We start from the raw sequence: 18055 nt of genomic DNA on the forward strand, positions 1-18055 counted from the left end.
TCCACGATATCCGAATTAGGGAGAGGGGAGGGGAGTTCAGCTCCATTGCATCGAGTCATGTTATTACTGCAAGACAGCAGGAGCAAGCAAATGAGATTCCCCATCGTAGATCTCCAACAACAGGTAATCTTCACTGCTGTACTTTTACCCAGGGGACCAAAGGGGTTTAATGGTAACATAGTGCTGTAAAATGTTCGTCTCCAGAAATGACATCTACAGTATATGCATTTGGATCACAACCTCGGTAGACATCTTACCAACAAGCTCCTGAAAGTCCATGGGCAGCTCTTAAGTAATATTGCACTACAAGCGAAAATGGCCCCTTTTACCGCCATTACCAATGATTGTATTCTTGCTTCCCATAATGCTTAGTCAAGTCAAACAACTTGGATAGATAAAAAAAAAACACAAGGCGCTCTCAGTTGAAAAAAAATCAACTGCAGTCCCATATCAAGTTATATTACCATGGCTATGAAGCCTGGTGTTGGCTTAACAGTTAAGGTGGCTGGCTTAAGATCTTAAGCTCTCGAGTTTGAGCCCCTGTTGTGCAAGTGAAATGGTGGTGCAAGTAACACCAGGTGGGTTGCATCAGCCTGTCATCTGCAAAATGAGTACCAGCTTACTGGTAACAGGGGCACTGCATCATTGCCACAGCTGTGCTTCCAAAAAAAAACCCAAAAAACGATGCAACAACAGATACGTACATGCTTTAAAAAAATTATTTCATGAAAATTGCCCCAAGCATGGCATAAAGCCACTCTAGGGAAGGGGCTAAGAAAGAAAAAGAAGAGGAGGAAAAACTGGCAAAATCTTCACCGAGTCCTGAAACAAGGAAACCTCTTCACAGGGCCAGGCAGAAAAATAAATTTTCCTACAGCCATTGGGTGTTTTTTCGGAGACACCATCTCCATAATGGATGCCCGTTGGCTCTCGAAGAGAGCTCATCCGCCCTTTGTCAGGTGTTGTTTTTCATCCTGGCAAGGTGTCGCAGTCACCCCTCTCCACTAGAAAAGCCAGTGAAGGGTGGTGGTTTCACCAACATGACCAATTCCTTATGATAACCATGTCAGAACATCATTATCCGAGTCGACTTACAGCTTTTATGCAGGGAGCACTGGGTTACATGTTACCGGTGGCAGGCTGCATACGAAGCAACAACTTTGGCTACTTGTGAAATAATGTCTAATTCCAAAAAAAATAAAAAATTAAAAAAAAACAGAGAACAGATTTAGATACCAAGATATTGCACCGTCTCAAATATACTATCATACGGGAACGTTTTTAAAAATTAATCTTAGCAGGAGAACACGTCTCCTGAAAACTGATGTTCAAATTTCATTGTTGCAGATAACTGGGCAAGATGAGAAACCAGTCATGACTCATGAAAATGATTGTTGGAGGGACAGATGCTACTGACGGCAAAGAGAAGGCGTGAGGATGCAGTTCACTACTCAAAGTGCATCATTTGTCAAGGGTCGAGCATCAAAGGACTGCTGAATGGGAAAATGGCAACAATACCAATGCTTATTATGGTGATGATGGCTCAACAGGATGAGCCTTTTAGAAGAGTACCTAAAGTCTCTTACATGGAGGCATGAGTATCAGAAACATCACACAAATGGCATGCCAAATGCAGGAACTACAGGTCAGGTCAGGTCAGGTCAGGTCAGGGATGTAGTCCATTTGCCAGAGAAGTAACCTTGTTGTCCTCAAAAGTGGATGGTTTTATGGTGGTTTCTTGTTCACAGGCATGCATATACAAAATTAAGCTTGGTTGCCCAGATGGCAACCATGGGGAAATCTGTTATTTTTGCGCAAATACAAGATGGCCGTCATCGACCGGGCTGAAAATAAAACTTTTTAGGTAATGAACTTAAAATTACACATGAGATCTTTTCCATATAATTTTGGCACAAGGAGTCGATATTTAACCTTATTTTTGTGATTAGAAGTAAATTTGAGGTCAATGTTCGAGTTCCTGGCAATTGTTTGCCGTGTGAGATACATTTTGAATGACAACAAGGTCACTATTCTGACAACTGGATGCTCACATACGACATTAATGCGAGTTACTAATTCATTGTTTTGTTTGTTACTAACTAATTCAACTTCTTTGCTGCTGGTCGCCATCACTATGCCCGTTACATCACCCATCACCTTCTGGAGATATGCTATCTGCTGCCACCAGATGCCAAGTCAGAGCTCATATCAGGTGCTTTTGTGTGTCGTCACCAGGAAGGCATTTGGAATGGTGTGAGCTCTGATCAGTTCGGTGAACAAACTGCTATTAGAATTGGCAAGGGTGGCCTCAAGGGAATGACTCTTTCTCCAGAGATGGTAGCAGAGTGGATCGATTCCTTTCCTGTCACTGCCTACATCTCAGATACAATGGAGCACATCTACCCTGACTCCTCAAACAAGGACAATGAAGACCAAGTGAGAGAAAAGGACACAAAAATCGGACCACGTCACAAGGAGGAGGGGAAGAAGAGGAGAGAACTTGATGCAGATGATAGGCGCCGGATTTTACTTGAATTGTCGAATGTGTCTCATCCTCTTGAGAATCACTCACCACATCTGTACAACATCGCCAATGGTCGAATTGCTCCCCGAGAAGCTGAAGTGAATGTTGAGGATTCCGTGGTTATAGGTCAGAAAATGGTTGCAGAGTTCCATGCATCCCTTCCAGGTGGATTCCATGCAACCATCTCATGCCCCATCAAGACAATGGAGCACTTCCAGAAAGGAGTGAAAATTGGGGACAAGACGATCTTTGATCGAGAAACCATCTTCCTCAGGCTGCTGCTGACTATTGGACAGCAAAGACAAATGGAGTTCGGACCTATCTTCCAGTTTGAGCTCTGCGCAGTACCTCCCTCACTGATTGATGAATATGGGTGCTTAAGGAAAGGTAACAAAGCACCACTGGCACACAAACTCTGTTCAGGCACACCAGCCTCTGCAACCAGATGTTACCATTGTTGATGCGAGCCAACTTCTCTATCATATTGTCTGGCCTTTCAGGGGAACTGTGTCAGTCTTAGTTGAGTCCATCAAGACAAGGCTGTCTACCATTGCTGGTCAGAAGATATTGGTCTTTGACAAATATTATGATGTTTCTGCAAAGGACCATGAATGAGTGAGGCGTGCTGGCATTGGTTCCATCAACTATGACCTCACAATAAACACACCCCTGCCGAATCGAGACGCCATCCTGAAAAACAAGCAGAACAAGTTGCAGCTGTCCAAGGTTTTGAGTACCTATAACTTTGGTGAAGGAGTTACTGTGGAGAGCCGTAGCCATGGTGCGTTCAACCATGATGAAGCAGACATTACAATGATCTCACACCTGCTCATGGCTGCTGAATGTAATGCAAGAGTGATACGTATCCTCACTGATGACACTGATGTTTTTGTATTGATGGTTTACTGGGTTTACTAGCACAACATCCAGGCCACAGTACAGATGGAAAGGTGGGATGGAGCAATTTGGGATATCAACACCACCTGTGACCAGCTTGGCCCCAAGTGTCTGCAGCTTTTGGGAATGCACTACATCACTGGCTCAGATACCACGTCATACCCATACGGCAAGGGCAAAGTGTCAGCCCTGAAGACAGAGAACTGGCAACTTCACTGGTTTGTACTCCGCACTTGGCGAGCTGAACGCAAGCCATGAACAGCTCATGGAAGCAGGGCGGACATTCTTCTGTGCCCTGTATGGTCAGCCAGAAGGTACCACGATGAGTGAGATGAGGTACTATATGTACACAAGGAAGTCTGGCAAGCCGCTCAAACTCATGGCATTACCTCCAACTGAGATCAATCTCTTCCTACATATTTTGAGTGCACATCTACAGACAGTACTTGCAAAATCAGCTGATCAGCAGGCCCCACCTGAACTTGACATTACAAAATATGGATGGGACATCAGAGATGGAATCCCAATGCCAGCAACTTCTGCGACTCCACCAGCCCCTTTGGCCCTCATGGATGTTGTGTGGTGTGGATGCAAAGCAGAAGGGAAGGCCTGCAGTACTGCAAGTTGCAGTTGTCACCATGCAAAGATGTCCTGCACGCTATACTGCACTTGTGGTTGCAGTGACAAATGCTTCAACCCACACAAGACTGTGGAGGACAGTGAAAGTGAAGTGGAAGAAGGGAGTGTCGAAGCAGAACTGGAAAGAGACGAGGATACGGAAGGGGACGAGTACAATGAATGACAATGAACAATACGTAAGTTGTCTACTAGGCTCTATGTCCTCTGTTCCTAAGATGTCCAATATGATGACATGACAATGTGTATGCTTTCTGATTATCAACATACTGTTGTGAACCATTCATGACTTCACTTTTGCATTGATGTTGCATAATTTTCAGCAGAAAATAGTCATGGACATTTCATGTGAACCACTATTTATTCCTGAACATAAAAAATAACCCCAAAATGGAATTCCTCATGTCAAAATCATATGGAAAAGAGGTATTACACAGGATTATATGTTGACCGATTAAAAACTTAGCCCCATCGTCTGACCTGTAGCAGCTATCTTGAATTTATGCAAATTACAGGAGTTCCCCAAGGGAGCCACCCCGGCAACCAACCTGAATTTTATTAATGGACCCATGTTAATCCAAAACAATCATAAAACCAAACACTTTCCACATCAACAAGGTTGACAATGGAACACATAATAACGGGAAATGGACTAATGGAAGCATGCGCCAGAGCAGCGCGTCGCTGCGTCCACTTTCCACCGGTACTCCAGGGGCCTCCGTCTAGCCATCCCCCAGGCAGATGCCTGGCCTATCCCCAGCTCCTTGAGATGCCGATTAACCTACTGCAACGACGAGGCACGTGGTCGACCCGTTGGCCCGTTCCACTCGCAAGACTCCCTCACCGAGAGAACCTGGTGAGCAGGATTAGCGTCAGGAAAACGAACCACATGTCCATACAGCCGCAGCTGATGCTCACTGACTATGCAGGTAACACATCTCATTTGAGTCTCTCTCAGCAACCGCTCATTGGACACAAAGTACGACCAGCGATAGCCAACGATTCTCCGAAGAGACCTGGTAACAAAGGAATTGAGTCTCTGTCTCAGATCCCTGGTCAGAGTCCAAGTCTCACATCCATAGAGCAAGACTGGAAGCACCGAACACTTAAAGACTCGGACTTTCGTCCTCTGCATATGCACTGACACCACCACACCCCATTATCCAGTGAATCCATGACTCCCCAGGCCAGAAACAGACATCTGTTGACCTCTGGTTCACAGCCAGTAGAGACATCAATGTCACTGCCAAGGTAAGTGAATCTCTCTGTGACCTCAACATCCTCACCACAAACAGGTACAGACAGGATAGCAGCATCCAAGATGTCATTGAAAGCCTGGATCTTAGTTTTGACCAAGGAAACCCGTAATCCCAGCGGCTCAGACTCCTCATTCAGCAGCTCAAGGGCCCCCAAAAGGATATCCAGCGTCTCTGCAAAGATGACTGCATCTGTGAAATCAAGGTCAGAGATCTTGACATTCCCAAACGATACACCGCCACTTGATCTCTCCAACATCCTCCCCAGAATCCAGTCCAAACAAGTGCTGAAAAGTGTGGGGGCCAGTACTGTACACACCCCTGACAAACTCCAGTAACAACTGGAAATAAGTCAGAGATGGTACCATCACATCTCCCAGCACTAACAAGTACCAGAGTATAGTTTAGAGATCAGATCGATCAGTTTTGCCGACACCCCACGAAGACCAAGAATCCCCCAGAGGGCATCCCGATACACTGAATCAAACACTTTGCAGAGATCAACATAGGCTTCAAGCAGCCCCTGCCAAAACTCTCATCTGCGTTCAGTGAGGATCTGAAGAGCAAGGATAGGGTCAATCGTTGACCTCTTTGGTGTAAAGCCTGACTGCTCTGGAAGCTGGTGCTCAAGCAGATGGTGGAAAACCTGATCGATAAATAATCATCGAGCAAAGACCTTGCTCGGCACTGAGAGTAGCGTCATCCCTCGTTAGTTGTTGCATTCTTGGCGATCACCCTTCCCTTTCCAGAGAGGGATAACAAGAGCCCTCTTTCAGTCTGTTGGGATGATGCCTGTTCCAGGCAGAGCACAGAACTGCATGCAACGACACAAGTGCAGCATTTCCACCAACTTTGAGAAGTTCAGCATGGATGCCACAGATACGATGAGCTTGACCCCATTTCAACCGGTTTACAGCAGCCTGTGTTTCCACAAGCAAAGGTGGATCACAGTTGATTGGAGGGTCAGCAATTGGGATTGTAACACCGCTGACATCCAACTCAACAGCTGGTGGATCTATCTAGTACAGCTGCTCAAAGCAACCGGCCCAGCGGGCCTTCACTTCGGACTCCTCTGTCAAGAGCCCACCACCCTTTGCTCTTACTGCAGTACACCAAGGGACAGGCTTGGACGAACACCATGTGCAAATTCCCCTGTAAGTAGGACGAGAATCACTTGACTGCAGGGGATCCTACACCCCCTCACAGATTCCTCGCACATAGGCCTCCTTGTCCACCCTGAGTGCACGTGCAGTTTTACGCTTGAGCTCCCTGAACAGCTCAGCTCTGTCATTCAGCCTGGCCCTGCGACTCTTGGCAATGGTATCCAGTGTCACTTGAGACAAAATTCTTCTTTGCGCTCCAGTGAGTTCCAAGACATGTACCGGCGACATCAAGGACGGTGGCCTTGAAGGCATTCCACAACTCTTCAGGATCCCCAAAGCACCCAGACCCCCCAAATCTCCACTCAGCTTGCTCGCAAACTCCTCAGCTACCCTCTTATTCTTGAGCTTGCAAACATCCAGCTGGATTTAAGGTGCAACTTAAGAGTTGCTGCAATAAGCCAGTGGTCAATATTGAGGAACTGAGCACTCCGGTAGACCCTGCAGTTCTGGATGATCCTCCAGCGACCATCAACTAGCACATGGTCAATCTCCTTTGCCACACCACCAGCGTTGGAATACCAAGTCCAGCGATGATCTTGTGGGCGCTCGAACCATGAACCAGCCACCCTACGTCCATGACTTCTTGCAAACTCAAGGAACTTGGTGCTATTCAGGTTCACAGTTCCAGACCCATGGGGACCAACACATGGCACATGACCATCCCTATCAGTTCCATTCGATGCATTGAAATCACCCAAGACTAGAAGTGTATATCGCCTGGGGCACTGATCAACCAGACTCGAGTGTGGCATAGAATGCGTCCTTCACGGTGATATCACTCGCCTCAGTCGGAGCAAAGACAGAGACCAGGGAAATGACACCCAAGGAGTGATGAATCCTTATTCTCATAATACGCTCGTTGACCGGTGTTACCTCAATTATCATTGGACACAGCCACAGCAACTCCTTGGGCATGGTAACCATCAGAGTGACCAGACCAATAGTAGGTGCAACCACCTGCCATTATCTCACCGCAATCCGGTCTCCGAACCTCAGAAAGAGCTGCAATACCGATGTCCAAGCGCTTGAGCTCAGATGATAACAGACAGGTGATCATCCTCTCTTCAGGATAGGACATGGCAGGCACCGACGAAAAGGGACCGCCTCAGGTTAACCCAAGGAGACCGCCGTCTGCTGGACGTCACCTCAGCACCACCACGACACTCTCCCGCAATCTGACCCGTGAAGGTTTCCCCGTCATTTCCCTCCTCTCATCAAAGATTGGGGATCCTGAAGGCTTTGCACCAATGCCGTTATCCGATGAGCTGCCCTGCAAAGGGAAGCTGCACAGGAGGTACTCCCATGGAGTGGGTTTTCAGATTTTTTTCAGGCTTCTGGAATGTTTTGCTGAATAAAGGGTTTTACAGTAGCCAGAATGCATATCCTGCCACCAACCTCCTAATAAGAAGTAACCCAACTGCAGGAGGACGTCCACAGACACAGTCGGGCACCAGATATGGATGGCTGTTGGCTCACAAGGAGCTCCTCCGCCCTTTGACAGGTTTTGTTCTTCATCCTGCTGGGTGTCCATATCATACACTCTCCTCACCAATAAACTTGGTGTGGGAGACGCTTTAGTCGCCGACAAATCAACCCGACCATGGAACAGGTTAGTACAGGTTTACATGGTACCTGTAGCAAGTCACAGATCGTCTGACCTGACCTCACAATACGAGTAAATAAAATGCACTTTAACACTGCACTTCAGCGTAAACGTGACGGTAGAGGAGAGACTGAGAGAAGCGACGCTCTACCGTAATCGTCCTGGATTAAAGCTGAGTGATGTTGTGGCGTTTTGTAATGAGATATGCATTTGTATTAACTTGCACAATTGAAATTTTTGAGCAAAAGTTCATGAGGTCACGTTTTAATTTCATCAGACTAAAATATGCAATTTGGCGTTTGTCTGTCTGACCGCGGTACATTCGGTCATTACTTCTCCAATTTCAACCGAACTTGACAGGAGGACTGAGGATCACACAATGGTGGTTGTTGTGACTCAATTCCCCTCCCCAAAAGGTGTTTTCCACCTTGAGCGAAATCTGTGTTAAGGTGTAGTATATCCGTGCTCACATAGCTAATCGTGGCATTTTTCCAAGGCTGCTTCTTATAACAACACTCATGATAAGAGCATAATATTAATGTTATAACAAAACAATATTAATACAAGTACTAATAATATCCTCCTCCCCAAGGGGTTTTTGTTTTTTTTCTCTTTGGACAAATGCCATGTTAACGTGTATAAATAGCTTGTTGTGGCGTTTCGTGGGGCACCCTTACCGGAAGTAAAAAATATATATATATATATATATATATATATATATATATATATATATATATATATATATATATATATATATATATATATATATATATATATTGTTACGAATTTCGGCCCGTCCGGCATGCAATCGGCCACGTAACAAATCGAGACACGTCACCCACCGGAACGGACAATTCAGTCGTGACCCTCCGGGAACTACCGCCAGGAGCCAGTCACGGGTGGGGGTTTAACCTCACCACGATCGTGCCAATTGCCCACCTGCGCAGGATAGGGTTGCTCGCCAAATTCGACCTACCTAAGTACCTGCACGAGTGGTCGACCGGGCGATCGCACCTCGCCGCAGGTCGACTTCGGACACGAACCGCTTAAGCGGCTCGTTCCGTGCTGCAGGGATAACCGAGCGGAGTTATCGTCGACCTCGATGGTTCAGATTACTTATCGGGTGTTTCAACCCACTATCAATCCCTTACATGATGCAAGATGGAACTTTCAAACAGAGGAAAGGACGCAGCGAAACGGGAAACATTTCAACAAGCAAGCACTTTATTTCACACACATGCATGTATGTACAGCCATGCAATCAATGCGGGAAAAGCAAAAAGGAAAATGCAACCAAAGCAAAAGCACTAATACCGACTATAATTATTTACAACACTTAAACTTGTCGGGACTCGGCGCCACATCATGCATTCAAAATAAACAGGAAAGACCTCCCCATAGGCAGGGAGGTAGACGGGGTCCGTGGACCAAATGTGCGCCGAACCTGGAGGAGCGGCCAGGTCCATGAGACCGAAAAGGTCTTACCCGTGTCCTCGTGACGCGATGGCGGGCAAGCCCCAATGTCCGCGCAGCTGTGCCCCGACTCCGTGCCCCTGGCGTGGTCGGTGAGCCCTCTCCGGCGTGCTCCACGCCAGCACGGTTGGGTCGGCACCACGGTTAGGGTGGGGAACGAACGGGGCCACCGGCATGATCTCACCACGGATGGGGGGGAATTGTTGATGCTCAGGGTCGAGCGAGGGGAATGGCTGGCTGGCTTGGTCACTTGTGAAAGCGAAGGTGGCTCCAACGACGTTGATTCCAACGACGAGACGAGACCAGCGACGAGACGACACCACACTACCACTCCCAGTTCCACACAGACTCGCGTCTTTTATAGACCGGAGGAGAAGCCTGTATGCAGATTTCAGGATCAAAACGCGCTTGGAGGCAGGGCCATACCGCCCGACGCTCGCCCATTGGATGGAGAAAAAGGGACGTGAAGCCTTCCTGATCCGAATTTCTCTCCCGTAAAGAATCCACATTCATCGCGCTTGGAGGTGGGGCCATACCGCCCGACGCTCGCCCATTGGACGGAGAAAAAGGGGCGTGAAGCCTTCCTGATCCGAATTTCTCCCTGAGAGGAACGCATTCGTACACGCGGCTCGGCACGTTCGGCATCAATTACCGAACGGGCCTTGGACAGCATGACGTTTGGAAGGAGAAAGGCGAAGGTGGTGGGGGGTTTGCTGTGGTGGTTTGGTGGTTGGCGGGCGTCGTTTGGGAATGGCGGTGAAGCGATGTTTGCGGGATGGAGTTGTGGAGGTAAAGAGGCAAAGGTGGTGGTGTTTGAGTTGTTGGTGGCTTAATGGTCCAAAATAACAATAGAGAAAGAAGAATGGCCAACTCAAAGTGTCGCAGCCCGGATGAATCACACATATTCCCTCTAAACAACAGGTGTAGGCTAATTACACATGAACTTATCGATATATCTCACCTGAGGACCCTTTATGGTGTATTGCGAATTTCCACAGCCATAACAATTTTATATATATATATATATATATATATATATATATATATATATATATATATATATATATATATATATATATATATATATATATATATATATATATATATATATATATATATATATATATATACATACACACACAAACCACAAACACATACGATTGCCTTTTTAAACAGTCGCAACTGCTGTTTAGCATGAAATTGAAAGGGAGGAAACCTGACAGTTTGTGGGGAATGCGATAAGCATATACTGCCTCAAGAACAACAGACCTGAGCCAAGATCTACTGTAATCTATATTCCCAGAGAGGATAACATGACCATTCTTGTCACTCCCTTCGGGAGAGGGTATATAATTGTTGAAAATAAAGTGCACCAAAGTTGAGTGAAAGTTCGGAATGTCAGGTTTTGAGGTTGTAAATCAAATTTTTGGTGTCAAAAGTTTTAGTATGCAAGGTGGAAAGTTCACAAATTACTGTATTATCTTAATGAAAAGAGCTACAGACTCAGAGAAAATTTACTTGTGTGAGTGTACTTCGGTCCTGGCCCAGCCAAGCACATTAACTGAAGTCGACCACGACCAACCAGGAACCACTGCATATCAAAATTTGATGCAAAATATACCTGCGTTATGTGCAACAAAAGGTGGAGAGGCAAAGAGCCAAGTTGCAAGTTTCTACAGAAAGCAGTCAACAGGTGTTAATAGATAGAGCTAAGAAGCTGAACAAACAAGACACCTTGCCAAGTTATTGGTCAAGGCCATGACAAGATTAACAATGATATTGTTTCCGAATCTGGAAACCATTCGTATTCACACATACAGTTGACCCAAAGTTTAGCTATTTCATTAAGTATATGTGGATAGTTAGAATCCCTCCCTTATGTCTAATGGGAATTTCATGTGTGCGCTGCGAGTTTCTTTCTAGTTAGTTTTCTTCATCAATCCCCTCCACTCCTTCAGCTCCATTACGCATGTGTTCAAGGCCACGAACGTAGACGGAGTTTCCATTGCTTCAGAGCAGACTCCGCCCCAGCACAATGGAATGTTCCTCTAGTCCAATCAGGGGTGAGATCGCTTCAGCTCCAACTCCGCCCCATCAAAGAAGAATGTCTCCCGTGTCGACACTGGGGAAGGCAAAAGAGCCTCTCTCGGGGGAGGAGCACCGAGACGCCCCTCCTCCAATCGCAGCTGGCCACCATGACACCCGAAAATGCCCCGCCCAATCCGGAGGCGAGTTACCCGAGAGCGGATCCCTCCACCCTACACGGGGGAGGGATAAGAAGGATCACGAGCTGTATCCGGGGGGGTGGGGGGGGGTTCCTAGGTTCCTTGGAGGTCGTTCCTTGCTTCTGGTCTACTGGGCTCTCCTGGTCATTGGTCATCATTCATGGCTGGCTGGGTCATTCGTAGGATCCTGGCTGCGCTCGTTGGATTTTGGTTCGTGGGTTCGAGTCCCACCGTGGTGGGTTGTGTTAGAGCGCTCGAGCCGGGGATCCCCGTTCCCTTCCACGGACTCCAAGCTCCACAAGTGCGGGTCGATAAAACCGCATGAAGCGGCCAGGTACCTGACCAAACTCTAACCCCCAGCTTGCCTATCCTCCGCGGTTGGAGGGTCCGAATAAAGGCCAGTTGACACCATTTCTTTTTGGGTGTGTGTGTCTGTCTGTGGCCTGTCTTATAAGTAGAACTGCATAAGTGCCTTGCTTATTGTACATTGCATTTCAGTCGGTTTAACCCTGCTCCGTCTCTCTCCCCGATTATTATTTGTAAAATAAACCCTCTTGTTAAATGTACTAGCTCATTTTCTGTGCTTTCCCTAATTGGCCTAGCATGGTTCGGGTTTGAGTTATAGTGAGGCCGATTGTGCTGCAAATTGTTATTTGGGTCCGCGCAGCTTTGGTAATTTCCACTCGGTTACGCCAGATCCGAGTCGGTAACAGCGACTCAGTTCGGACAAAGCCGGCCGAGGGTGTGGCTTCCCCGGTAGTTTAAATCGTGTAGTGACTTAGGTATTTTGGCTAAAGACGAATATCCCTACGCTACGCGGTTGAAATATTGGAATCCACGGTCCTTTAAGCGACCCGTCGACTTTGGAGTTATCTGGGGTGACGACCTTCAATTCCGGGTGTTCGGTGGGAGATGGCCCAACTGCTCCATCTGGCTGTCGTTCCTCGCCCCCGAACCCGGCACTACAACAATATTTCCTACCACACACCATGCACAACACTTTTAAAGCCATGAGATTTCCCACTCGCAGATCAGCCCAAGACAATATGCATGATGCTGCTTTTGCTCGTATAGTCGAGCAGCTGGAAGGTTGGCTTCCTGATGAAATCACTACGTGATCAGTGTCAAGAAATGCTTCAAGAACGAGGAGTAAAAACAACTGATACCGACTGATCAATAGCTCTGAAATGCAAACTCAAGGAAAAGCTTGACAAGCGCATTTCAATCATCAAACAAAGCAATGGATCATACTTCATCTGTGCATCTAAAATACCTCTTAGTGACACCATTGAGAAGTTGAGGCAGCTGGAGGCAGACCATCAAATAGATAAGAGGGTTACTCAACATGCAGCCAAAATATTGAGGGCAGATATCAAAGGGAGCACTCAAGAAAGACAGTACGAGCACTCTACTGAAGTGTCATTGGCTGTTGCTGAGAAGATAGTTCCTGACTCTCTGTTCAACATCACAACCATGCTTTTCAGCGATAAACCAATAAAACCAACAGTCTCAGAATTCAGGGTGGGTGTTGGTTGATCATTCAACAAAATAAAAGGCCCTAATTATGTCAACAACTTCAACACGTCTCTGGTCTTACAACCCCACTGGGCATTGCCATTGCCTACCATGTATATAACCAAACGGAGAGCAAATCACTGATCACACTTCACAGGCTTGGCCACAGGATCAACAACGGCCATATGCGTCATCAGCCAACTTCACAAAGTGTCAAGATTCTGCAGCAGGAGAAGGAAGATGGAGTGTACATCCTTGAGAACATGTCTCTCAACCAAGAGACACCACACATCTTTGAAATGGACAACCTGAATTGGCAGAAAAAGACATTAGAGCGTGGGAGCTTTAATGATACAACTGCTATAATCATTCTGAGCATGAAGTGTCTTATAAACATTCAAGATAGATTGAGGGCCTCAATCTCCCCTCATCAAGCTCAGAGAGGAGGAAGACTCTGGCATTCCCAATACAACCCTTACTGTCTGCCACATCTCTGTCAGAGACTGACAGAAATCCAGATCACTGAGCAGCATTGAAGGTGTTGAAAAATTGGAGATGCTATATGACAACACTGCTAAGAAGATATTGCAAATTTGGTGGCTTGGTAGACAAGGTACCAACCTCACAGCTGCTTGACATTTCGTTTGAGGGTGAAGTTGGCTTGCCTGGGTTTTCTACCTTTTGTACAAGGTTGTTGCCACACAAAGAGGCAAGCAAAATTGGGTACCTGCCTCTGATCCCAACATCTCCAACAGACCCTGTTGCGTGTCTACGAATAAAGGCTGGACTTCTGAGATTCCTTTGTGAGAAATGGTGCGATTATAAGCAGCTGGCTCCAAATATTGGCAGAACTCATCTGTACCTCTGTGGCAGCTTCAAAGAAGACACAAAGAGCGTACTGCCAACTAAAGGTTCAGTCACAGATGTGCCTGACTTTCAGTCTAACCAACAAGAGGCTGACTGCAGTGTCAGACTCCACTCTGTATAATGAAGGGGTGAACTGAGTGATAATTCATGCAAATGACAAAGATGTCATCATTATGTGTTTACTCTGCTTGTACGCTGTTGAAAGATTTAACAAAACTGTGGGTCCGAACTGCACGATAAAACTACCAACTTATCCAAGAGATTGCTTCTGCACTCGGACCTGCCAAAAGTCGTGCACTGCATGTTATTCACCACGTAAGTGGATGAGACATAAACAGCTTTTCCTACTTCACTACCAAGAAGGCATGAATAAAAAGCAGCATGGTGAACATATCAGTGTTGGAGGACTTTGCAGAGCCAGATGAAGCAGCTGATATTACTGCAGAAGTCATCAGCCAGGCAAGGGAGCTTATGATCGCAGTTTACACCAACAAGGGGGACGATTTACATGGATCAGATCTCAGGAAGCTCAGAGTTTCCAAATTCATGAACAACAAGTTAACCCTGCTGAAACGTCCATCACCGACAGAGGATGCATTCATCTTGCATCTGAGACATGCAGCATTGCTGACCATGACAGACAAGAATACCCATGTCTGCAAGCCTGAGATTCCACCGTATGAAAACTTCGGATGGGCAGTGGATAGTGGCAAGGTTATATTTTTTAATGGAAATCACCCCAAGCAAGGCATTAAGCCACTCCAGGCTAAGGGAAGGTTAGATAAAGGTGACCCCCATGCCATCTACCCAACCAGCCTGTCCACAGCAGATGACAAAGAGCATTCCATGTAGCTGTATCAAAGGTTGCATGAGGAACTGTTCCTGCACCAAGAGACATCTTGCCTGCTGCTGCCAGGCATCTGCAAAGAAGTGTAGCCATGTCCAGTACACAATGCTTCTGACAGCAGTGATGCAGAAAGCGACAACCAAGAGACAACTGTGGTGTCATTTGGAACAATTTTTAAAACAAATGGTCATATAATGAGCTTTGTTATGGGATTGTGATTGATTAACCACCTTTTTATCTCTCCAAGTTGTTTCAGTTGACCAACCATCATGGGAAGCAAGAATACAATCATTGGTAATGGCAGTAAAAGGGGCCTTTTAGTTTGTTTGGCAATATTACTTAAGAGCTGCCCATGAACTTTCAGCAGCTTGTTGGCAAGATTGTCCACATAAGTTGGGATCCCAGATGTACATACATATGATTTCTGGAGGCAAACCTTTTCACAGCACTCCTTGACTGTTTTCTCAAGAAAAACAGGATTTGGCCCCTGGAGTATTTGTGTTTCCTAACTTTCCTGCCAAACTCTTCTTTTGTCTGCCTCACTCAGCTCCTCTAATAACATCTTAACTGATATCCATGTCACTGGACATATTCTGAAAGCAACTCAAGCACTGCAGAGTTTGAAAAACTCCTGAGGCTGACTGGCCTACTCTATGATCTGCCCTTTCATCGACAGAAGAGTCCAATGTCTGCTCTGCCTCTGTCAGTTACGCCTTTTGGAAATGTTTTTGATAATAAAAAAGGTCAAACTTTCCTTGATGCACTGGTTCATTCTCACCTGCACATATCATGCCCATCTTATTTTTCAGAACACAGAAACATGTGAAGAGGCAGTAGCCATCATGCAGTTAATCTTCTCATGTTGGAAGGCAAAAATTAAAGTTCACAATGATGTTCCTCTCATCAGACAAGCCACAGAAAAAATATCAGTCTGACCTGAAATCTGAATTGTCAACTTCCAAAGTCATGGTGTTTGGTGACATCTGTTTGCCAGGATGTTCCCCTGAAGCTCATTAATCATAGTACAGTGAATGCTGCCCTTGATAAAGCAGATCAAAAAGTCTTCACTCCACCTGTGCTCAATAAACAAGATTCAACCCATTGTTCTCATCATGAAATTAGTCATTTGATGGACTGATCTACAACAGTAGGCAGGAGTCTTGCAACGGCGTTAATCATTTTCCACCCTCGTTAATCCCACCCAAATCCCTCCTCCCAATTGTACAGTTTTCCCTCCTTCGAGTTTTGCTTCCGTATCCATTTTGTCCACCCCATGCATGCGCGTTTTGCATCCTGTTTTTGTCTGTTATATCCTGATCCATTCAGTGTACCAGCTCTACCATGAGCCTCGACTATATATATACAAAAAAAATAATTCAGCAAACCAACTGCAACATGGTACACACAGCAATTTGGGAGTTACCCTCACCCCAAACCTCTTATTAACTACTTCCCATGTATGTCCCCTCTAGAGTCTAGATAATCTCCACAAAGGTTCTACATTCTCCAAATATAACTGGAAGATTCTAAATCTGGAAGCAACTGGAAAACAAGGCTAACCCGAACGTGACAACCTGTTCCCCTTTTACACAAAACAACTTTTTGGAATATAAGGTGTTTGAAAAGTCCAGAATCAAAAGAATTTTTTTTTTTGAGACAATGCCTTTCGAGGTTGATAGGAAGCTGGACCGATAGAATGGACACCACACAATCCATATTTAACATCACTTGACCTTTTTTTTTTTTAATTTGGGGACACCTGAAATCAGTGGTTTATACAACAAGACCATGTGCTATTGAAGATCTAAATAATGAAATCAGAAACTATTGTGCTAAATTTGATGTGTAAATGTTAAGAAATGTTCAAAGAAATCTACAAACAAGAATTGGTGTATGCATGTCAGTGACTAACAATGGCTCAGAAGTCACCTCTGCTACAGGTTAACAAGACAACAGTGCCAAAGTTCTCAAATCTTGCTCCATGAACTTGAGGCACCTTCTCTGTTTTACTCCAACAAATTTTTCATACTGGTTCATCCACTATCCTCCTGGAGGGTGGCAAACATCACTTCTATCCATAATAGGGGTGAAAAAACATCTGAAATCTGAAGTCATTTCCAATTGTCAGAAAGGTAAGGAATCCTCCAAGATCTCTGCTCATCGACACGATGTCCATTTCCACCCAAACCTCACGCTCCCAACCCACTCCCAACTCCATGGAAAAATATCTCCCAGTTTTTGCCCAACTACATTTCCCTCCAGTGCTTCAAGGTTGGGACCTCATTGCAATCTCATGGTCTTAGATTCCTGCAAATACAATCTCTCTTCTTACTAATCCTGCACCTGAACACAACTATTATTTTTGGAAACCTTGCTTAACTGTATTATCAACTTCCATACATCCCGCATTGCCCTCATGTTGTTGGTACAATCATGTAGTAGTTGTTCTCCATATCACCTCTCCATATCATGTAGTTGTTGTATTATTATGAGCCTTGACTGTTTAAAAATGGAAATAAAAAGGTGATGCCCAATTCAATGCTACAGTGATGGCAATAAAGCTACCAATTGTTTTGGTACCCGACAAGTGAAGCACCTATAGAAGTTCTTTGGCTGATCTTTTCAGAACCTGGTTTTGGTACAATCAGGTGAGATGAAAAAGTAGTTGGAAGGGACGGGTGAAGATCTGAAACCAGCTGCATCAATTCATCTGAGGACAGCAAGCAAAGCAAATAAATACAATCCAAAATTAGCCTGACATAACTTTGATAATCCAGTAAAAGTAGCTATTCATAATTTCTGAAAAGTAACCATGACTATAAAAAATATATATATATATTAAAAAATGGAGTGTCCATCATGCATTTTGCTTTACCACTTTCTCTTGGCTCAAAATCTTGCACATATGGTTGATGAAGCATCGAGTTCTTGTCAACAGCACATGGCTCAGATGCAATCCCTTCAAAGGAACATTGCTCCATCGGATCATGATGACTACAAGGCTCCAAAGGGGGTGGCTGCCATGGAAGGATATTTGAGGAAATTATAT

The 18055-nt window shown here is 45.5% G+C and overlaps 1 protein-coding gene and 1 pseudogene across 8 annotated transcripts in view; one reads left to right on the plus strand and one right to left on the minus strand.

Annotated features, from left to right (window-relative positions):
• CCPG1 (cell cycle progression 1) overlaps window positions 1-18055 on the minus strand; it is a 90131-nt gene that overhangs the window by 31481 nt on the left and 40595 nt on the right. For 6 of the 8 annotated variants that reach the window (XM_085877234.1, XM_085877236.1, XM_085877231.1 and 3 more), the window contains 2 exons: window positions 17882-18023; window positions 17603-17716 (listed from right to left, as the gene is read on the minus strand). In XM_085877234.1, the coding sequence (XP_085733360.1) occupies window positions 17603-17716; window positions 17882-18023 (256 nt within the window). The remainder of the gene's footprint in view (window positions 1-17602; window positions 17717-17881; window positions 18024-18055) is intronic. The other 2 variants (XM_085877233.1, XM_085877232.1) reach the window with 1 other exon arrangement.
• Window positions 12538-14280, plus strand: LOC147027685 (uncharacterized; annotated as a pseudogene).

Source organism: Eptatretus burgeri, chromosome 4 (assembly GCF_056783735.1).
Source record: "Eptatretus burgeri isolate ZD-2024b chromosome 4, Ebu_testis_v1, whole genome shotgun sequence".
In the NCBI taxonomy this organism is placed as follows: Eukaryota; Metazoa; Chordata; class Myxini; order Myxiniformes; family Myxinidae; genus Eptatretus; species Eptatretus burgeri.